Genomic DNA, 23,698 nt, shown 5'->3' on the forward strand with positions numbered 1-23,698 from the left:
AGCTGCAGTGAGGTGGCGGACAGTGCGCGAGTGACTCGTGATGTGCCTCTCTTGAGACTCTGACCAGGAATTAGATAATTACCAAACCGCGCATACATGTGAAGTGACTACGGGAAGTGAAGATGACTGATTGATTGACTGAATGAAACTGATAGTGAAACGATTTGAAGCGTAGATGAGAGGAAAAAGATCATCACACTGAAATGGTATTGAAAACTGTAACTGATAGACGGAACTGGGGTGATTAATAGACACGTTAAACAACAGAAGTGACATTTACACTGAAGTGATAATGGCAAATCGAAAGTAACTGTAGAGAGAAGTGACTATGATAACGAATTAATAATGGAAACTGTACACGTGGCAAAGTGAACGTTATTCGGAAGTGATAATGGAAAATATTTAAGTCTAGGTAAAGTGAACGGAGTAGTTGTATAATTCCTTTTTTTTTTTTTTTTATAACTTTTCATAGAACTACCAGTCATTTCACACACACACACACACACACACACACACACACACACACACACACACACAAATGTAGATGACTGAAAAAAAAAGTACTACCAGTAATTTCACACACACACACACACACACACACACACACACACACACACACACACAAAATGTTGTAGATGACTGAAAAAAAAAATTAAAAAAAAAAGTACAGAGAGAAAAGAAAACATGATTTTTGATAGATGTAGTGGAAACATGTTAATCTTGTAAAGTGATTAAGCGTTCAGTGGAAATGCTTCGCCTGATGCTGAAGACTACTGTGACCTTGAAGCAACATTCTCCTGATGATCTACACTTGTTACTTCATGCTTAGCTCCTCCTGTTTGGTGAGTACGAAGAAAATAGAAAGGCGTTTTAGATTTCCTGTGCCTTTGTATCTCATTTAATGCTATAACGTAATGTGTGTGTGTGTGTGTGTGTGTGTGTGTGTGTGTGTGTGTGTGTGTGTGTGTGTGTTTTGTTTGTGATGTTTGGTCATTGTTTTTTCTGGTTTTCATTTTTTTCTTTTCGTTTTTCTCGTTTTCTTTTTATTTTCTTGATGTTTTCTTTTTCATGTTTTTTCTAGTTTTTCTAGCTGTTTTTTTTTCTTATTTTTCTTGGTTTTCTTTTTTGTTTTTGTTTTTCTTGTATTCCTAGTTGTTTCGTGTTTTTGTTTTGCTTATTCGTTTCTCGTTTTTGCTCTTGTTTTTCCTGTTTTGTTCTTTTTTTGTTCTTATTTTTCTTTTTCTTCTTTAATTCTTGTAACCTTCAGACGATTTTATTTATCGGGAGGGCTTTTTCGAGCAAAACGGGTTATGTGTGGCAACCATTACTCTTATTTCCACAGTAGCCTGCCCTCCTAGATAACTATAATCGTCTGAAATGAAAAAGAAAATAATATACTAAGAATATACGCCATATTTAGCAATTATAGATCTTTTACCTCAATTTGGCCTAGATTATCGTCCTTTTGTAGTTTATTTCATATAGGTCCCTGGTAGAATATGGCAATGCTACGGCTCTACATGTTTTCCATAGCACTTTTTCGTGACTAGTATCCTATTCTAGTGTTACCAGTTTTACAAATTAGCATTCAAGACAGAGATGACTGTTATAAGCCAAGTTAAAGTAAAATGGAATATGGAAATGATCTGGATTTTTAAGCTTTTAGTCAATAGTTTTATTATATATCATACTAGTTTCTTTCCTATTTCTGGGCTATACTTCTGTCATACTAGATTCTAACTGGTATATTTCGTTGCTTTGGTCACAGGACAAGAATTTGGTATTTGTTCTCTTATTAAATTTCTCTATCTATCTGTTGCCAGACGCCTTTATCTCGTAAGGGGTGGCCACATACGAATCGTCTCCATGTCGCCCTGACCTCCGCATTTCATTGCCCTGTTCCCAGCTCACACACCCTTCATATACCTCACCACTCCATCCCTCCATCTCATTCTTGGCCTCCCCCTCCCTCTCCCCCCTCAACCTCATTCACATACACTCTTCTCGTCCTTATGAAATCATATATAAGAGAATGCCCTTCCTGGCAAGCCCTTCCCCCTCCCCCCAGTCGTGAATGTTAGCGCATGTTTTCCATTTTTATAAACGAGTCACAAACGAGCACCGACTCCCAAGAACAACTCATGTTACTCGTACTGAGCCTGGACTGTGTGTGTGTGTGTGTGTGTGTGTGTGTGTGTGCTCTAGGGTACGTATACTTGCCACATTTCCAGCTTTACGCCCTAGTAGCGAGAAGGGAAATGTGTAACACGGCGGTTGTGTGTGTGTGTGTGTGTGTGTGTGTGTGTGTGTGTGTGTCCCCGACGAGTCCCTGAACTTCCTGGTCGAAGGATGGACTGTGTGATTTGACCAATAAATAGATGATGCATGATGTGTGTGGCAGGGTGTGACAGAAGTTTTTATAAATCGTTTAAGTACTAACCAATACATTACCACTAATTTAATGGTGTACTTGTTCTTAATGAATGAATCTTGAACGCAGCAGCTGTATGTGTAGCTTGGGTATGATCCTGCTTCTTGCTGCGTCTTTATGATGAGTAAATTGGAATTATATCATCCATTGAAGAGCCCAAGAAACTTCAGCCTAAATAAACATTAGAGAGTACAGTAAGTCGCTCTTTTAACAGACTGCAAAGCTAGGAGTTTTGACCTTCCGAGAGACATGAACAGAAACGAGGTTAATATCAGAGACAGTGCCAGATCAACATTATTGGAAAAGAGGAATTCAGCTCCAATAATGGGCTATATTACGCAATCATAATCTTCAGCGTACGAGTATACACATAAAATTGTATTCGGCGTTATCAAATGTGAACATATTGGTGCAGATTGCATTTACAGCTTTATTAGGAATGCAGTAAATCACATACCGCATGCTTTATTATTCACACACACACACACACACACACACACACACACACACACACTTTCTCGCTACAAGGGGGTTGAGCTGGAATTGTGGCCATTTATACATGCATGTGCACGTGTGAGTTCACTTTAGTTATATATATATATATTTTGGGCTTCATGGAATTCCACTTTCTACAAAACACCCTTAACCATGAATATTTCATCGACTTCCATTATTAACTATTGTGCGCATTTTTTCCCTAGAATAAAAGGAAGAGAGAGAGAGAGAGAGAGAGAGAGAGAGAGAGAGAGAGAATGAGAGGCAGACAACAAAACTTGGTCGATCATAAACAGGGAGAAAGGGAGTGAAAAGTTTTGCAGTAGGAACAGAAGAAGAATAAGTGCGAAAAGAGGGATAAACCGAGATAGGTCAGAGTGGCTGGGGGTGCAGGAGGAGCGAAAGGAATTGGACACAGAAAGTATGAGGAGAGGCGTCAAAGTGATGAGAGAAGGGAAGAGTGGGGATGTTAGAGGTGGGGAAGAGAGGAGAGGGAGGAGAAGACAAGCCATATTAAAGAGAAGAGGAAGGAGGAGCGGTAAAAGAAAGAGAGGAGGGGGAGGAAGGAGGTAAAGAGTTGGGAGGAGACATGTGGAGGGAGAATTACAAAGTGGAGATGAGAAGAGGAAAGAGGACAAAGGGCTGAGAGAAGAGAAGTGGAAGAAGAAAAGGTGCAAATTGGAGAGGGTAGGAGAGGAGAAAAAAAATACATAGGGGATAGAAGTGGACGTAGGAGACAAAATAAAAATTGAGCTAAAAGAAGGGAGGGAGGATGGAGATTGAGAAAAGACTGAGGGAGGAGAGGTTTAGAACAGAGCTCAAAAGAGACAGGGAGGGAGGGAAGGAGTGGAGAAAGAAGGAGAGAGGAGGAGGGAGAGGAGGCACAAAGTGGAAATAAGAGGAAGGGGGGAAGGAACTGGCTGAGGAGAGAGAAGAGCAGAGATGAGAGGTATAGAGTTAGAGTTGGGATGAAACGGGTTGGGAGAGATATGAGAAAGAAAAAGTATAAAACTGTGAGGAGAGGAGGCAGTAAGGGAGGGAAGGGGTTGAAAGGAAAGAGGAGGGAGAAAAGATATAAAGTGGAGACGACAAGAAGGAGAGAGGTAAGGAGTAGAGAAGAGAGACGAGGGAGGGACGAGAGGAGAAGAGTGAGGAGTTCAGGCGACCCTCCTCTCACGTCGTTGAAGTGACGTCTGGCCCGTTAGTTATATTATAAACGAGAGGCACCAGCAGGTTGGATATGTAGGGGAAAATAAATATTTTAGAATCTGCCGGGGATAATTTATCTTTCTCAGACCACATAAATTTTATTGGCCATAACTCACCAAGCCTCGACACAGTCTCAAAAGAATATTTATTCTGCCTCCCACTCCCTCGCCACGCTCTTGGTGCTGTGTTTGTGTGATGGGTCTCTTTGGTTGGACTCTAATTTACACTCTTACAGGTCCACAGGTGATTCAGGATATCATTTAAGGGATGCATGATCAAATAATTCAGTACATGTTGCAGTTTTTTATTTGGCTGTCTTTTTAATAGTAATAGGGCGTTGTGATTATACACACACACACACACAAAAGTCTTGTTATGTTATCGTGCATCGTGCTGACGTAAGCAAAATACCAACCGATACAAAGCAGCAAAATGCAAGGTGTTTTAACACTCAATTTCCTATGGTTTCTCTCTCTCTCTCTCTCTCTCTCTCTCTATCTCTATCTCTATCTATCTATCTATCTATCTATCTATCTATCCATCTGTCTGTCTATCTATCTATCTATCTGTCTATCTATCTCAGCCGAATAAAATCAAGTAGAAGCAGCTGGAAGTCAATAACGGAGCTGTCCCGATCATGACAGTTAAAAATGACAGCATTAGCCATTTCAAGGTCGGGTTTACTCAAGTTTTTATTCAATCTAACACCAGACGTTTATATTAAGATGACAGCAATCCCAGTTTCTTTCATAGCCTTAACTATCTCATACTTCTGTCACTCCAGCTGAGAGAAAGAGTCTGGAGTTCTTAAGGACGCAGCACACGTGTTACTCTGACCATAGTAGGATATACACTAACCGCTACTTTCACGAAATACACAGATTTCCGTAAAATAATCAGAGGAAAATCTAGAAAGTCTAGTTCTCGGTACAGGTGTGTGTGGATCCAAGAGAATAAAAGCATTCAGGCAACGTTTGTTTGGAATATCGATATTAAAAAACGTTCCCGATCTGGCAAAACAGTATCACGCCATTGTTAACATTTGGATGTACGTATCGAATATTGGCTTTCAATAATTTTTCGGTGTCCTCCCCTGTTTCCTGTTGTGTAACTGTCTATGTGTATATGTGTCCCAGCGTGTGAGTGTGGGTATGCATGTGTGTGTGTGTGTGTGTGTGTGTGTGTGTGTGTGTGTGTGTGTGTGTGTGTGTGTGTGTGTGTGTGTGTGTGTGTTTTATGCGAGGAAGAAGGAACCAAAGGCCATGAGCCCGCAACAGTTCCCTCCAAGAGAAAAACAAAATACAATATAGAGCCAAATTCAAGATCCGATCATTTTGAGATGCCTGGACACACTGCGTTTGAAAGACTGGAGATCATAGGCAGCAGGAAATACAGACAGGGGGAGACAGTTCCAGAGTTGACCTGTTGCATAAATGAAAGACTGGGAGTAACGGTTAATTCTTGCATTAGAGAGTTGGACAGAAAAAGGATGAGAGTCTGCTGCCAGACGGGTGCTACGCGCCCGTCGTAGAGGTGGAGGAATGCAAGCAGACAGTTCAGAGGAGCAGTGACCATTAAAGTAGCGATAGAAAAGAGATAAAGATGCAACAGTGCGGCGAAGAGACAGAGGTTGAAGGGAGTCAGTAAGAGGAGGAGAGTTAATGAGACGAAAAGCCTTTGACTCCACCCTATTGAGAAGAGCTGTATGAGGGGAGCCTCCCCACACATGAGAGTTGTACTCCACACAGGGGCGGATAAAACCCCTGTATAGAGTCAACAATTGCACAGGGGTAAAGAAAGAGCGGAGTCGGCTTAGCACACCCAATCTCTTGGAAGCAGATTTTACAAGAGATGTAATATGATCTTTCCAAGATAAGTCCCGAGTAAATGAAACCCCAAGCATGTTCAAGGATGATGTAGGATTAAGCTGAATATTATTAAACATTAGTGGGTATACCTGTGGAAGATTTTGTCGGGTTGAAAGGTGTAAGAACTGAGTCTTAGATGCATTAAAGACAACCATATTATTTTTACCCCAGTCAGAGATACGAGCCAAGTCAGACATTAGGTGTGCCATAGCCTCATCCCTTGTTTGTTGAAGTAACTGTTGAGATGGGCGTTGCGGGAACCGAATGGAAAGGTGAAGGGTGGAGTCATCAGCATATGAGTGGATAGGGTTAGATGTACAGCTTAGAAGATCATTGATGAATAAAAGGAAGAGAGTTGGTGATAGGACAGAGCCCTGAGGAACACCACTGTTGATAGATCTAGGAGAAGAACGATGGCCGTCTATAACAGCGGCTATAGAACGACCAGAAAGGAAGCTAGCGATGAAGGCACAGATAGAAGGATAGAAACCGTAGGAGGGCAGTTTGGAAATTAAAGATTTATGCCAGACTCGATCGAAAGCCTTTGAGATGTCAAGTGCAATGGCAAAGCTTTCGCCAAAGTCCCGAAAGGAGGATGACCAGGAGTCTGAAAGGTAGGTGAGAAGATCGCCAGTGGAGCGTCCCTGACGGAACCCATACTGACGATCGGAAAGAAGGTTGTGATAGGAAAGATGCCTTAAAATTTTTCTATTAAGAATTGACTCGAAAACTTTTGAAATACAGGACGTTAAAGCAATTGGACGATAGTTGGAGGGTTGGGAGTGGTCACCCTTCTTTGGGACTGGCTGAATGAGAGCAAACTTCCAGCAAGAAGGAAAGGTACAAGTTGACAGACAAAGACGAAAGAGTTTGCCTAGGCAGGGTGTAAGCACAGAAGCACAGTTCTTGAGAACAACAGGAGGGACCCCATCAGGCCCATATGCCTTGTTAGTACTGAGGCCAGTGATGGCAGAAAATACATCAACTGAAGAAATTTTAATGTCAGCCATGAGGAAGTCAGAGGGGGAAGTGATGGAGGAACAGCACCGGAATCGTCTAAGGTAGAATTGGAGGAGAAAGTCTGTGCGAAGAGATCTGCTTTATCAGTAGAAGAAATAGCTACAGAACCATCAGAGTAGAAAAGAGGAGGGAAGGATGATGAGGTAAAGTTGTTAGAAAGATTTTTGGCAAGATGCCAGAAGGAGCGGGAAGAATTCGAGTTGGAGAGTTGAGAGCATTTAGTATGGATGAAATTATTTTTAGTAGAGCGAAGAACAGACTTAGCACGATTCCGGGCAGAAACGTAAAGATGATGTGATTCAGGGGTGGGTTGGCTCCGGTACCTTTTGTAGGCCCTCTCCTTGTTGCGGACAGCATTAGAACAAGCGTGATTAAACCAAGGCTTTCTTGCATTAGTCAAAGGATATGAGAAAGGAATGTATGCTTCCATGCCCGAGAGAATAACCTCCGTAATGCGCAAGGCACACTCAGATGGCTCACGGCCATGGAAGCAATAATCATTCCAGGGAAAATCAAAGAAGTACTGCCTGAGGGCCTCCCAGTCTGCGGCTCCAAAATGCCACAGACGACGTTTCTCTGGAGGGTCCACAGGCTGTACCGGAGTGATAGGACAGGTTAAGGTAATAAGGTTGTGATCGGAGGAGCCCAACGGAGAGAAAAGATTAACAGAGTAAGCAGAAGGATTAGTTGTGAGGAAGAGGTCAAGTATGTTGGAGCTCTCTCCAAGGCGGTCAGGGATACGGGTAGGGTGCTGTACAAGCTGCTCTAGGTCATTAAGGATAGAAAAGATGTAGGCTTGTTCACCAGGTGGATCCGTGAAAGGAGAGGAGAGCCAAAGGTGGTGGTGAACATTGAAATCTCCAAGAATGGAGATTTCAGAGAAAGGAGAAATGGAAAGAATGTGTTCCATCGTAGAAGTAAGATAGTCGAAGAATTTTTGATAGTCAGTAGAATTAGGGGATAAGTAAACAGCACAGATATATTTAGTCAGAGAATGACAGGAAAGCCGAAGCCAGAGTGTGGAGAATTCAGAAGAATCAAGTTCAGGAACACGAGAGCAAGATAAGTCGTTGCGTATATATACACAACAGCCACCTTTGGCTTTGAAATGAGTATAGAGAAAGTAGGAGGATACAGAAAAGGGTTTGCTGTCAGTTGCCTCAGACAGCTGAGTCTCCGTTAGAAAAAGAAGGTGAGGTTTAGAGGAGGAGAGGTGGTGCTCAACAGAGCGAAAGTTAGAGGAAAGGCCGCGAATGTTGCAGAAATGAAGAAGAAGAGAGTCAGACAGTGGTTCCAGGCATCTTGAGTCGTCACCGGGAGAGGGGCAGATGGTGGGGGCATTTATGGTCCCCCCCCCCTGGGGACTCCGAGGCTTGGTAAAACGACGCCATTTTGGGTAAATTTTGAATAGGAAGTGTAGTGTGTACTGTGCATGTAGTTTGGTGAAGATAGTTAGAGAAATTTGTACTGGAGAGCATGCTGGCCTACTCTCTGTGTAACTGAGACACTGAAAAAGTTCAGCAAAGGTGGATGGTCAGGAACTAGTCCTGAGGGCTGATGAAACGGGAGCTCCAGCACTCCCTGTCATCAGCTTTCCATGTGTGTGTGTGTGTGTGTGTGTGTGTGTGTGTGTGTTTGTGTACAAGAGCGTGTGCAAGAGTGTGTAAGTGTGAGGAAAAAGTGGTATCTATTATTATTATTATTATCATCATTATTGTTATTATCATTATTGTTATTTTTATTATTATTAATTTTATTGTATTGTTTAATTCTCAATACTTATTCCAGTAAGAGAGTAGAGACAAGTGGCTGAGTTATATAGTTTAGAAATTTAAGATGAACATGACCAGACGCTCGTCCCTCAGATGCTGATACGCCTTGACCCAGTGGACCACCAGGAATCCGTTTATTGATATGGTTACTACCCAGTTCTGTTAATTCTTTCCTAGGCTACAAGGAACAGTGACTGGCTTCTTATGTACGATACATCAAGTAAATGGAGAATGAGCGCCACAACCTAACAAAATTATTATTATTATTATTATGAAACATGCTATTGAGTTCCCCGTTTACAATGTTCTTATACGATACTCATGTAATTCTCTCTCTCTCTCTCTCTCTCTCTCTCTCTCTCTCTCTCTCTCTCTCTCTCTCTCTCTTTCTCTCTTCAGTATATCCCACGGGAGCCGTTCATTGTGTCTCCCTCCCACTTTACACATGTTGCTGAGAGATAACATCATGCCACTCTTCCCCACACCTCTCCCCTGCCACCACACCTCTCCCCCTGCAACCACACCTCTCCCCCTGCCACCACACCTCCCCCCTGCCACCACACCTCTCCCCCTGCCCCCACATCTCTCGCTCTATCATCACACCTCTCCCCCTGCCACCACGCCTCTCCCCTGCCACCACACCCCTCCCCCTGCCACCACACCTCCCCTCTGCCATCACACCTCTCCCCGGCCACCAAACCAGTCTCCCTGCCACCACAAATCTCCCTTTACCACCACACCTCTCCCCTGCCACCACACATCTCTCCCCAGCCACAACGCATTCTCCCCTGGCCCCAGACCTTTCCTCTCTTACCATTAACTTTATTTTATAACTTTCATTACTCAAATTAAGCCCAGTAATGATCTTTTAAATTTTCTCAGTTAAGAATTACCTTCGACTGTACATAATATATCATTTGGTGTTACGGTTCTTTTATAAACACTTAAATATTTCCTCCTCTACTTCACTCATTACGGTAATCAACATATTCCCCTTCAGTTCCACTTTGGGTAGAAACCGTACTCACTTTCCCTTTTTAATCCTTAGCAGACGAGAGAGAGAGACAGACAGAGAGACAGAGACAGAGACAGACAGACAGACAGACAAACAGAGAGAGAGAGAGAGAGAGAGAGAGAGGAACAAATCACTCTATCAAACCACTTCAAACCTCGACCTCAAAATCTTGCACTCAATGGACGTACCCAAAGCCATCCATTAGAACCACTTTATATTCCAGACGACACTGCTTGATCTTTAAATTGGACGTGATAGGCCAGTGGGTAGGGGCAGACAGACGGGCGTGGGTGGATCAAAGCTGTTTGTTTTGTTGGTCTAAATGGTAAAAAAAAAAAAAAGTGTGGTTATACCTTCACACCAGACTCTCTCTCTCTCTCTCTCTCTCACACACACACACACACACACACACACACACACACACAATCCATTGTAGTAAAGAGATTAACTCCTTCACCCAGATAACGTCATTTGCATTTAACTTTTGCTATCTCCGTACGATGTTTTGCAGCTTAGGATAGATTTTTCGATGAGGAGGGGTTAGACACGGCCTTTACTTCCCCCTGCACTGCGAGGGAGATCTAAGCTGAATGAAATTACCAGGTTGCAGCAGGAATTTAACGCTGATCAGGCCCTGGAGTTGAAGAGGTTATAGGAGGAAAAAACGCCATATTCAGCTGCTCTTCTTCCTGTGTCATCCATATATTCATCCAAATGCAAAAGATCTTCCAGTGAGATTTTCAGCAGCGCTTCTGGCATCTTCACGTTTTTTCTCGCCTTGCAATTCATCTTCCATATTAACACACACACACACACACACACACACACACACATATATTATATATATATATATATATATATATATATATATATATATATATATATATATATATATATATATATATTTCTTTGTTTTAAAGGTAGAAATTTTCCAGTAACATATGTACTAATTTTGTTAGTACGTTATTTATAGTTTGATACAGAGATCTAGTCTGTATGCATTATAAATATAAACTTATTCCACCATTAAGAACAATTTCGTCCTATAATTATATTAAATGACTTACAACTAAATACTTGTCACAGCCTCTGATTATTATATAGTTATTTGTTTAAAATCTACACTGCTGATACGCATATCTTACTATGTGATTCAGCATCGGTGGTGACTGAATTCGAGGAAGAATTATGACAGCCGATGCCGATCCAATAATGTATTTCGTATTGTTTGCGAGAACACAAGCAGGCTCGGGATGTCAACTCAACTTTAATATACCGTAATGAACCACTGATTTCAAGGAACTGGTGTTTTTGAGGTAAAAAATGTGTATGTTTTTCTGGTGTGGGATGTTATGCATATTTATGACAAGTAACAGTTCTATATTTTGGTGATTGGTAACTGTCTCACTGCAGACTCTGAGATACCGATTGACACGCTGAGAGCTACAGTAATACCTTAGTCAACACCCTCGTGGGCGGACCATGTACAGCATTGTATTTCAGCAAACTCCATGTGATTTAAATGTCAAGAGAGTGAGCTGCAGGTGGATGGTCGTTAATACATTACCCTCCTGTGATCAGAACCACTCAAGCACGATTTTCGAGTTCACCCAGATGATTTTATTAACCTTAGAATGAGTCACAGGAAGCCGGGAGAATTAACGCTTTTGAACTAAATCAACGTGAGGTGGGCCTTCCTTTCCATGTACAAAAACGAACTTTTAAGCTAATGTCCACAATGGAACGCAAAGAAAAGGATGTGTGAAACAGAGGAAGCACGTGTTCCGTGACTGACACTTATTGCTGTTCAAGTCACACCCCTTTCTACTCCGTGTCCAAAGCCGAAGGCACCAGAAAGGAAGAAAAGTGGAACTGGACAAGTACTGCTAGATTCATACAATTTCTCACTCCTGTCAATAAAATAAGATCAAAGTTAACCTTCACATAATCGAAACAACTCCACTACCGTAATGTATTTCACTTCACACGATTTGTTCACCTGAGAGCGAGCTACAGGAGCCTCTAAGTTAACAAGAGGTTTTCCAAAGGCAAACTTGCGTCCTAGTCTGGTCAGATCTCTCCCAGCAGAGTAACCTAACCAAATGTAAACAGAGAGTGGGGACTATTTGTCTTGGGCTGGGTCTAGCTTGGTCAAGGAAGGGCTATGTAACAGTCGACAGAGCAAGAATAGTATACAAAACATATACACAATACGTCATCGGATTCAGTCGGTCAGCAGGATGGTTTCCAAAGATAATACTGCATCGTACCCTGGTCAGATCTCCAAGTAGAGCAACCTAACCAACACGTAAATAAAAGAGGGAGAGACTTCTTGTAATGTGTTGGGTATGGGCCGGCCGAAATGTAAACAGTTTCGGTAACAAGAGTAAAATAGAAGTCATCAGAACGAATAGGTTAACAAGAGGTTTTCTAGAGACGAACTTGGATCATAACTTGGTCAGATCCCTCCCAGCAAGAGTAACCTAACCAGCACATAAACAAAAAAGTTGGGACTTTTTGTGTTTGGTTGGGTCTGGCTGGACCGACATGTGGATACGAGTATAAAATACTATCGGTAACAAAACGCATCATGCAAATGAATGGGTTAAGAGGAGGTTTTTCTAAAGTTACATCTCAACCTGGTCAGATCCCTCGCAGCAAGAGTAACCTAACCAGCACATAAACAAAGAGGGAGGGACTTTTTGTGTTGGGCTGGGTCTGGGCGGCCGTGGTGGAGCTCCCGTGTAAACAGTATTGTCAATACCAGGAACTTCGCCTCGACGCTCCCCCCGCCCTGGGTTTAGGCTTATTCCCAGAGAGAGATTTGGATGTTTTCCTGAGTATTTCTTGCTGGGTACCCGAGAGCTTCTTTGGCTTGGCCCAGAATATGGAAATTGCGTACTGAGAGAAGGATCAGAGTCGCCTGCCGTCCCTTTGTTTGATTTTCTTTGTTGCAGCTGTGAGTTTTAAGCCAGGCATATTTAACCCCTTCAATCCCATTTTTTTTTAGCTTGGAATGATGTCTAGCAGGAAAGGGGTACATGAATGCTATATATAAATACTCCAGTTTGATATATCTCTGGCAAGTTGAGTAAAATTGTCTGATGTTAGCTGGTTTCATGAATACGTAATAGAACTGAAAGTATAAATCTAACATTCATTATTTCTTGTGCTATTATTCTCTCTTTGCAGTGTTTTCCCTAGGTTCCCATGCATTGATTTAATCTGTAATGTCATTCATCTTGATTGTATTCTGGGTAATTTAACGTTTATTACGGCAAAAGGGAACAGTGAATTATGGTTACACATTGGCTTTTAGGATGTCCAATTTTGAAACACAGTACACAAAAATAGTTAAATATTTTATGTATCCCACCACATCTTTACATAACATTCACATAAAGGCAATATATTAGATCAAAATTACTCTAACTGAAAAGTAAGGAAAAAATGTGTATTCCCTTTATCAAATAACTAACGGTACCAAATGAAGTTTCCCTGATTATAAACGATTTTCAAGATTTCCGAAATGTTCACAAGACCAGAAGACTTGGGTTCCTTATCTATTCATCACTCCCCACTTTTTTTTTCTGTTTTCCTGTTTTTTAAGCCTCTTAATGAGTATATCGCATCAACGTGTTTTTACATATTTCTCTCAGTCCGTCTGTCACTAAATTTTCCAGGCTCTTTTTTTTTTTTTTTTTCGTGCTTTGTGTGTGTTTTTATAAGCCAGTATAAAGAAAAGATGATCTGTAGTAACAGAGGGAGGAAATATTAAAACAAAACAAGAGCGCTCCCTTCGCGCGCACTGGTGTTGCCTAATAACTGGAAATGATTAAGGAAATGTTTAGAATATGATAGAGGCATAATGAGTGGTACTTTATCTTATCTACCTAATTTTCATAGACGTTTTTTGTCCCTTTTGCAGCCTATCTACTGTTGTACTGTGGCCCTAAGTCTTATCCATGGCATTCTTCGTGACTGGCATCCTGTTCTACTGTTACTTTCATGTTACAGCTCAGCATTCAGGTTGGAGAGATGGCATGTTTGAGATAGTTACAGTGGATAGATGACAGTGGTAGGGTTGTGGGAGATGACAGAGTTAGGAGCGTAACAGGTCGATATTATGCCAAAACCGGTCCGTCCGAAAGTTAGGTTAAGTTAGGTTAGGTTAGGCTAGGTTAAGTTGGGTTAGGTTAGGCTGACGACGGCTATATTTGGGGAGTGATTGATTGAGGACGGATTGACCACTGGATTGGAATGACTGGTAAACGATATGGTGGATTTGGAAGGGCTGCCAGCAATTTGTAGTTGTTGAGTGTGTGTGTGTGTGTGTGTGTGTGTGTGTGTGTGTGTGTGTGTGTGTGTGTGTGTGTGTGTGTGTGTGTGTGTGTGTGTGTGTGTGGTGGTGGTGGTGGTGGTGGTGGTGGTGGTGGTGCCTAAAACGAACATTCACCTAATGATTAATGACGTGCGTAGTGACAGTTATAGTGATACGTGGCGGTGGGTAATAGTAGTGATCTGTGGTGTTAGTTCCATAGTTGCTCTAATGACAGACAAAAGTTAGCAGCGGTCTAAAGTTTGAGGTAGTGGAAAATATCTGGAGTGTGAAAGAGATGTCGTTGTTGATATGATGTGCCTGAAAACATTCCAAGTGTTTTATGTCAAAATTTGTTAGTGCTGAGAACCACATCCTAATCGAAAATGTCAATTGGGAATTTATTATCAACATAAATGTTTACAGGAGATAATGGAAGAAAACCTACCGTTTGAACCACCATGATACTAGTCTTTGAACGTAACATAAAGACCAATGGGACTCTTTCTAAACGCATGAATATTAACAAGGTGAAAATCATTGCAGAATAATCTACATCACTGTTACGAATCAGCCCCCAGTATGGGTCGGGAGTGATTTCCAATACAGCACATGTCTTTCGATACAGTTGTTACGGCAGATGGTGGGCCCGGTACTGGTAAATTAACTGTTAGGCAACAAAGGAACTTTAATAGGCAATTTTACTGCAATATGCCATGGACTGTGCAGCGTGTGTGTGTATATATAAATAGAGAGAGAGAGAGAGAGAGAGAGAGAGAGAGAGAGAGAATTATATTACTTCCAGGCATTCCATGTTATACCTGTGTTGGGTTGTATCTAAAATCTTTAAAACACATATGGGCAAATACAAGCAGCCCTCCACAGAATGGAACTAATGGCCGGGTCATACTCCTATTCACTTGAGCCTTCAGTCAAGTGACGTATAATTTTTGTTCTCAGTCCCACCAGACTATGATATTCGTTTCAGGATACATATCTATTAGTGGAGGGGTTAATGAAGGCTCTATTTAACCCCTGCAGTTCCAAGAATTATCCCATACTGAATGAAACTGGTAAGCGCAAGAACAAAACACCAAATTCCGTATCAGGTTGAATGGGCTACTTCGAATCTATCATCTTTGTCTTCTGTCTATCTATCGTAACCAGGCGCTTAAATTCCGGAGTACGTGGCCACGAACAAATTGCATTCGTATCACCTTATCCCACGCCATCAGACTGCCCTCCCTACAACTCACTCCACCCTCAACCATCTTCCTCCTCACCCCATCTTTCCGCATCTTCGATTTGTATGTAGCTACACAGTATTTAAGTTATTGGATTTGCACAGTTCCGTCACATGAAAACACAGCAATCTAGCGGAACAGTATTAGAAAAGAATAAGCCTATAGCTCTTTCACTTTAACTTGGCCCAGATTTTCTTCCATTTGCAGCATATGACACATAGTTCAGTGGCAGAAGAAGACCATACTGAGGCTCAACACCCATTCCCTAGCACTTCTTCGTGACTAGCACCGTATTCTAGGGTTAATCTCTTGTTACAACTCAGGACTCAAGATGGAGAGATGAAAATTTTACTCCCAGTTAAAGTGAACACAGTAGAGAGAACACGACTAAAGCACAACACGAGTGAAATAGATCATAAAGCAGAATACGACTAGACGAGAGCACGACTACGACTCACGTGTATATGGGGGTGCCTGAGTCGTTGGAGTAGAACATGACTAGGACAGGGTGGTCGTCCTCCTGGTTGGTGGAGACATCACAGGGGAGGAGAACCTTGCCCTCCATCACTGCAGTTACGTTCTTTAGCGGACCTGCGGGGGAGGAGACAGGTGTGGGTGTTAGCGCGTTGATGGAGTGTCTGGTAAATGGATAGACCTATTGATGGAGATTGAGAGATGGGTGGATTGACTGACTGACCGGTAAGCAAATAGGTTGATTGTTGGATAGATGAATAGAGAGATTGATTGAATATGCGAAGTGAGATTGAAAGGTTGATGGATGGATGGATAGTAAGATAAGACAGGTTGGTTGACTGATAATTTAAACATTTATATACCGGTATATATGTATTTATTATTAGATAGATAGATAGTCAGATATATGAGAGAGAGAGAGAGAGAGAGAGAGAGAGAGAGAGAGAGAGAGAGAGAGAGAGAGAGGAGGGGGGGGAGAAAAAACAAAGTAAGGAAAGGAGAGGAGGGAAGGGGGAAACGAGGAGAATAGTAAGATGTATACATATAAGCCAAAAAGATAATATAATGATACACAGCAGAGGGGATAGACAGATGAATTAAAATATGTAGAATTATAAAGAAACATATACTGAACAAAAAATAAACGGTATCTGTAGACAGCTAATATATAAGTAAAAAAGAGACAGATAGATAGATAGACAGATATAGATAAACAGATAAATAGATGGATAGATAGACAGGCCCAAATTAATAGATCATCAAAAACATATTCTCCAACTCAACCCTCGCCCAACATCAAATTCATAATCTTCAAGCCTGGGAGCAGTAGCACATAAAACCCTTCCAGCTTCACTCCTCTCAGCCACCCGTAGCTAAAAGACAAAGACCAGCCAGTATTCACACACCAGCTCTTGGTACTGAGATAAGTGCTTCGTAATTCTTTTCGTAATAACCTTACTTTGCTATCGTGCCCCTTTTATTTGTCAGCACTATCTTCATCATCGTCGTCTTCGTCGTTATTGACTGTTATTATTATTATTATTATTATTATTATTATTATTATTATTATTATTCAGTCTCACTCAAGCCTTCAGTACTTTCGTATCCTTCTCAATAGCGATTCCACCCACACCTTCGATTTATCTTCCTTAACCTCTTCAACGCGATGACTTTTTCAGAGAGAGAGAGAGAGAGAGAGAGAGAGAGAGAGAGAGAGGTCATCTGAAGTCACTCCTAAGCCGAATACAGTTTTCTTCATTTGGGGGGAACCTGTAATCTTGGGGTGTTTTATGCATGTTTCTGTAACTCCTTCAGTATGAGAGGGCATTAAAAAAAAAGAAAGAAAAAGAAAATGAAGACAGAGACCGCATGAATAAAGGTATAAAAGGTGTCGTTGGAGCGAAATTATTAAAATGTTGATAGTTGGAACAAGTTAAAAAAAAAAAATTGGTAAGAGCATGAAGAAAGGTATAAAAATAATGTTGATAGCTGGAACAAAAAGCTTATATCTCCATGATGTAAATACTCGTTAGTTTTACCTGACTTGGGAAACAATTACGCCAGCTTAGTAAGTCATGTTGTGTCCTTTTTTCAAGAATAATAAAGGAGTCTAAAAGTGTTTCATGCTTTAATTAATACATTTTTTACTGTATTATGCGAGACAACAGACTATTATTAGGGTTTTTGTATCGCATTTTAATTATCGATGAAATACGCTGAAGGAAAACACCTGAGGCTTGCTCAAAGAAAAATTAAGTAGTAAATTGAAAGGGAATAAATCTGTGCAGTTTTTCTCAGCGACCATCCCTCGAGCCCCAGGCCGTATTATCAAAGTTAATGTCCTCTTTACTGTTATCATATGAGTTTATAGGAAACGACCCTAATTGTGATGAGGCTAATGAAGGCTGGAATTAACCCTCCCCCACTTTGATTAACCTCTCCTAATCACCCAAAAAATCGCTTGAAGATACCAGGAATTTAAGAAAAATTAGTCCTTGGTATGAAGTGGTTTAGTCCATGAACACAGTACATCAGATTCGGTAAATGAAAATGCAGCGAAATGTAGCAGTAGTTAAAGCTCACATCCCAATATTTATCATTCCTCTGAATATAATCGTCTGCTGTAATTTTTTCCCTTGTATCTTTTTATGTCTTATTGTCCTCTTTGTCATGTTCTCATCTCATTTTGTTCTGTCTTCGCTCTTTTTGTTTTCTGTTCATCTTTTTATCCCTTCTTTGTTCTTTTCCCCTCTTCGTTCATGTTCTCTCCTTCTCTCTCTCCTCTTTTCGTCGTTATCACCTCTGTTCTTCTTTTCGTCCGTTTCGTCTTCTCCTCTTCGTCATTTTATTGTCTCTTCGGCATCGTGTTTCCTCTTCGTCTCCTCTTACTTTCTTCATTCTTTCTTTTTCTTTTTTTTTTTTGTCTCATTTGTTTTTCGTCTCGTCGCTTTGTCCTCTTTTCACCTTTTTTTCTCCTGTCTTGCCCATTTCGTCGGCTTCCTCTCTTGGCATTTTTGCCCTCTCGTATTTCACTTTCTCTGCTCCAGTTATAATTTATGCTAACTTCCGTTGTTTATCACGTCATTCTTTAACGCTTTGGCTGTGTTTACCCTCCTCCTCATCACAGCCCCACCCCCCCTCTCTCTCTCTCCTCTCCTCTCCTCTTCTCTCCATGCGGCAAGTGTCAGGGCCTGGCAGTTTGGAATGAAGGAGGGGCCACACGCCGTCGTAAGTGCTATTTGCCTTCACCAGAGAAGTTTTTACATCTTAATGTGCCAGTATTTATCCTTGACTGAGCCTCGCCGCCCGCCATATGTTGTTTTCTCACGCGTTCTCCTTCTCCCCCCCTCTCCTTCACCCCTCCTCCTCTCTCCCTCTTATTTCTCTCCCCTCCTTCCCACTCCCCTCCCCTCCTGTCCCTCCTGATTCTTTCCCCTCGTCTCACTTCTTCACCCCCCTTGCCTCCTACCTTCCATCCCGCCTTCATTTTTATTCCTCGCACCTCCCCTTTATATCTTCTTTGTTCTTCCCCACCCCTCCTCTCTCGCCACTCCCCTACCCCTCCTGTTTCTCCCCCATCGTGTCTGCCTTCCCCCACTCCTTGGCATCCTCTTTTCACCTCGCTATCATTTCTTCTTCCCCCCACCCTTTTTAACATCTTCCCTTGTTCTCCTCAACCTTATTTCATCTCTTTCCACACCCCATTTGCTTCAGTTCCTCTCTGTCTCACCCCCCGCTTTCCTTCTCTGTCCCTCCATCCACCTCGCCATTATTTCTGTTCCTCTCCCCCTTGCCTCCATCCCCTTAGTGTTTCGTTTACTTTCCTTACTTCTTTTCTCCATCCTTCATCTCGCCATCATTTTTATTTCCCCCTCTTTCTCTCCCTCTTCCCTCGCCCCCGCCCCATCTTTTCCTTCCCTCTTTCTCTCTACACTCTTCTTTTACTCTCTTGCCCATCTTTCAGCCTCCACTGCCTGTCCTCCCCTTTCTTCATTTCCTTTCATTCCTCCATCGTTTCATTTCCTTTCTATTTCTTCCTCTCACACCCTTAGTTTTTCTGTTCCGCCCTCCTGTCTCCCTTTTTCTTCACCCCATCCTGTCATTTCCATCTCTCTCTCTCTCTCTCTCTCTCTCTCTCTCTCTCTCTCTCTCTCTCTCTCTCTCTCTCTCTCTCTCTCTCTCTCGTTATAAGCTCCTCCACCTCTTCTCTCTTTCAGATCTCCATTCATTTCTTTAGTTATTTCTTACGTTTCTCTCCCCTCCCCAGTCCTCCTTCAATTTCCCACCCACCTTTTCCCTTCCTGTCTCTCTCCCTCATCCATCCCCCATTTCTGCTTCCCTCCCCTGTCTCCCTCTCCATCCACCCATCTCCATCTCTTTCTGCTCCCCCCCCCTCACTTCTCCCTCCCCTCACTCCTCCCTCCCCTCGCCCAGCTCGTGCCTTCACCTCACATCCTCCCCTTGCATCCCATCAACATTTTTATTCCTCCCCACCAACCTCCCCCCCATCATCTCCCCCTCCCTCCCCACCAGTCTCCGCTCCCTTCCCATATTATTTGATGTCTATCCTCCCCTCTCTTGCTGTCCTTCTCTCCCCGATTAATTACCTTTCCCCATCCCATTATATCCTCGTACCCCCTTACAACACCCCATTATTTCTACCCCTCTCTCTTCTCCCCAACATCTCCTTTATGTTTCCTCTCTTCCCTTCCTCTCTATCCATTTTTTTCTGTCCTTCTTTTCTTTCCCTTTTCCCTCCATACTGTTTCTTTTCCCTTGTCGCCTCCCCACTATCCTCCGGCCTTCATTTTCCCCTGTAGTCTTCTCTCTCTGCAACCTTCTTCTCCTTTCTGTGCTCTTTCCCATCTTCTTTGTCCCCCATCTCATCATCTTTTCACTTTCCTCTCCCATCCTCTCCTCTTTGCTGTTTTCCCCTATCCGCTTCTACTTGCTACTCTGACCCCTCTCTCTGCTCCTCTCTCTCCCTCCCCCCTTTTCATCCTCTCTTATCTCCCCTTCACTCCTCTCTTTGCACCATTACCCTCCTCTTTTTTGCTTCACTTCCCTTCCTCTCTTTGTCATTGCTTACCGTCCTCGCCTTTCTTCGTCGCTCTTCCCTTTTCCTTTTTGCTGCCCTTCCCTCCTTTCTTTTCTCTCGTCCCCCTCTCCCTCCCTCCTGTGCTCCTCTTCATTCCATGCCCTCCCTCCTCCCTCTTCTCCTCCAGATCCTTACGCATCGTATCCCTTCCCTTCCCTCCCTTTGCTCTTTTTACCGCTTCCCTCCCTTCTGCTATCCTTTCCTTCCTTCCTCCCTTCCTTCCTGTTTCTGTTCCTCTCAGTCTTTCCGTCCATTCTCTTCTCTCATCTTCCTTTTTCAATGCCCCCTCCCCTCCCTGCCTCTCCCCTCTTCCTCCTTCCAATACAATCCTCCCTCTTTACCTCCCCTCCTATTCCTCCTCCTCCTCCTCCTCCTCCTCCTCCTCTATATGTCCTCTCCCTCCCCTCCGCTGGCGCCTGGCTCACTGAAGCTGTCTGTCTTTTAGTTTCTTGGTTTCTGTTTGTTTGTCGCATTAGATTTTGATTCTGTCTTAATTAGAGCTTTTGTTTATTTGTATATCTGCGAATTTGTCTGTTTTTATGTATGTGTATGTCTGTAGCTCTATATCACTGTTCTTTGTTGTCTGTGTGTCTGTTGATGTCTGTTTGTAGCTGACGTTTTAATCTGTTCGTTATCAGTCTCCTTGTACGTAAATATTTAAGTCCCCGTCCACACGCATTCCATCTCTCTCTCTCTCTCTCTCTCTCTCTCTCTCTCTCTCTCTCTCTCTCTCTCTCTCTTCCTGATTTTCCTGCCACTTTCTTTCGCCTCCCCGGATCCCACACCCTCACTCCTCTCCGTCCGCCCTGCTTCCTCTTCCTCTCTTCTCCCTGCATGTTTTACTCAGGCTCTCGTGAAAGCAGAGGGAGAAAGTGCCAGGCTTCTGAAATTCCTTACTGGACAGAGGCTGCGTTGTTTTGATTATACGATGGCCTCTGTTTCATCTATATATATGTAAATCATGCTGGGTTTGCTGCCATCATCATCATCATCATCATCATAACCCTGTCCACTCTGATGCAGGAACTGAGTAAAAATTTAGTATCTAGAAAGGAACACGCAAGAATTTATGACTGCCAACACAAACATCAATGTGAATTAATAATGACATGACCAGTTTATACACTCCATCCGAAGCATATGAGCCCAGGACTAGGCTATTCAATCTGGGCAATGAAGGCGAGGGTGCCCAGTTACTCGTCCGTTAGCGGCATTGAGCGAACAGTAAATTCCAACTCCCCTGCGGAAATAGACCATGATAATGAACATCCGATTGGTGTGCATAACATATCAAGGAAGTGACGCAAAACTGTTACCCAAATTATTGTTGGTGCATTACTACTACTGATGCTGGTGATGATTATAACTCGTAAACCATAAAATCCAATGAAACTCCTCGTCCCTCGTCCCTCCCTCCCTGATTTTCATAATTCGCCGAGCATTATAACAAATAGGTAAAGAAAAACAATTACCCTGTTATGTTATTGCATTGCTAACACGAACGCTAATATCCAGTGAAAGTCCTCTCCTTCCTCCCTACCTCCGTGAGTTCCATAATTCTTGGGGCAGTCCGTACACTAGTATTCAAGTTATTCTTACATTATTGATGCTGATGATGTTGATGTTAATATTGATGATTGTAACTCACAGACGATAATATCCAGTGCAAATCCCCCTCCACCTCAAATTTCCTAATGCATGGGGCCACATGTCAAGGAGGTGACGTAAAATTAGTATTCATTTTTCTTACATTACTGATGCTGATGATGTTGATGTTAGTATTGATGATTATAACTCTCAGACGATAATATCCAGTGAAAAATCGTCTCTCCTTCAAGTTCCCTAATGCGTGGGGCCATATGTCAAGGAGAAGGTGCAAAACTATTACTCAAGGCCCTGCTCTTGGGCCCGGCAATATTAGCTACCGAGAAACTAATGGGCAATTTACCGATATCGGGAGCTACATTATGACGGAGCGCTATTAATATGGGCGAGAGAACGGGGGCTTTATTTTGAGGCGTTCGATATAAGGAGCTTCATCACTTCGATAATGAGAGATTGGCTGGGGGGGGGGAAGTGGAAGGGGGGCGTCGCACCCTTTATGCTTTCACGCTACTTTCGTGTAATGGATCGTTTGAGCCCGATGACGCCTTATTCTACTCCTGCTATCTCCGGACGATTTTTATCTTGTAGGAAACTTGTCGTGATGAAGGTATTAAGGAAGGATTTATCTTACGTCTAAAATATAAAAAAATTTCTTACGCTACTTAAAACCGTCTAAAGGTATCTAGAATGAAACTTATCTACGCGAGAACGGAGGCTTTATTTTAAGACGCTTTAAGAAGCCTCATCACTTCGATACTGAGGGACTGGTGAGGGGGGGGGGAGCTGGAAGAGGGGGGCGTCTCTCCCTGTCTCCGGATTCACGTCTCACATTATAGCAAATCTAGGTTCCTGTTCATACTCTTATATTTGAATAAAATTGTCTTGAGTTAGATGGAATAGCATACTAGTGTTGTTATTCCACTTCGTTTCTTAGATGATGTCCGTACGTCCGTTCCACGCTATATCTCAGAAACCATTTGTTGGAATTTTCTCATATTGTACGATTGTAGAGTCATGCAGGAGGTTGATTCCCGTCTTTTCGAAATTCTCAAAAAATCCAAGAGGGCCGACTTATGACCAATTTTCTATTTTTGAACATTTAAATTCTTTCTATCTCCTTTACTTTTAAGACACAGGTTCACAGGTTGTAGCGAAGTGGAACATAGTCTTTCGAGAATTTGTTCTGATCATGAGAAAGGTTATTGGTACCAGTATAAAGTACTTCAACCCATTGACGTCTTATACTTCTATTTTTCCATTTCCAGTATGCGATCTCCATTACTGGCAAGGTATGTCGTATTGGAGGACTTAGTGATAACTGTGTGTAATCTCTCCTATCCGAAAAATCACCGCTGATTCCATAAAATCGTCTGAAGGTAGTAGATTTCAGGATACATATGCAAAACCTGGGCTTTATCCTCTGAGGCGGTTTTTATAAGGGGTTCATCACTCTGATAATTGGGGAATGACAGGGGGGCTTAGGGGGGGGTTCATCTCCCTGTATTCACGTCACGTAATTTAACACTAGCTACCTACAGAAGGATTTATTTGGTTTAAGAAATGTCTGTTATTGAATCCTAGCATGAAATCTCTATCTAATCCGTCTATCCAGGTCAAGCAGACTCCTAAACTGCATGAAATGGCATGGAG

The 23,698-nt window shown here is 42.4% G+C and overlaps 1 protein-coding gene across 1 annotated transcript in view; it reads right to left on the bottom strand.

Moving 5' to 3' along the window:
• LOC145404917 (cell adhesion molecule DSCAM-like) overlaps positions 1-15,955 on the bottom strand; it is a 587,705-nt gene extending 571,750 nt beyond the window's left edge. The window contains exon 1 of the mRNA XM_080276424.1: positions 15,831-15,955. Coding sequence (XP_080132550.1) covers positions 15,831-15,937 — 107 coding nt within the window. The 5' untranslated portion in view covers positions 15,938-15,955. The remainder of the gene's footprint in view (positions 1-15,830) is intronic.
• Positions 15,956-23,698: the final 7,743 nt, after the last annotated feature.

This window comes from Coenobita brevimanus, chromosome 65 (genome assembly GCF_032717465.1).
Source record: "Coenobita brevimanus isolate Jiangsu-jjx chromosome 65, ASM3271746v2, whole genome shotgun sequence".
Taxonomy (NCBI): Eukaryota; Metazoa; Arthropoda; class Malacostraca; order Decapoda; family Coenobitidae; genus Coenobita; species Coenobita brevimanus.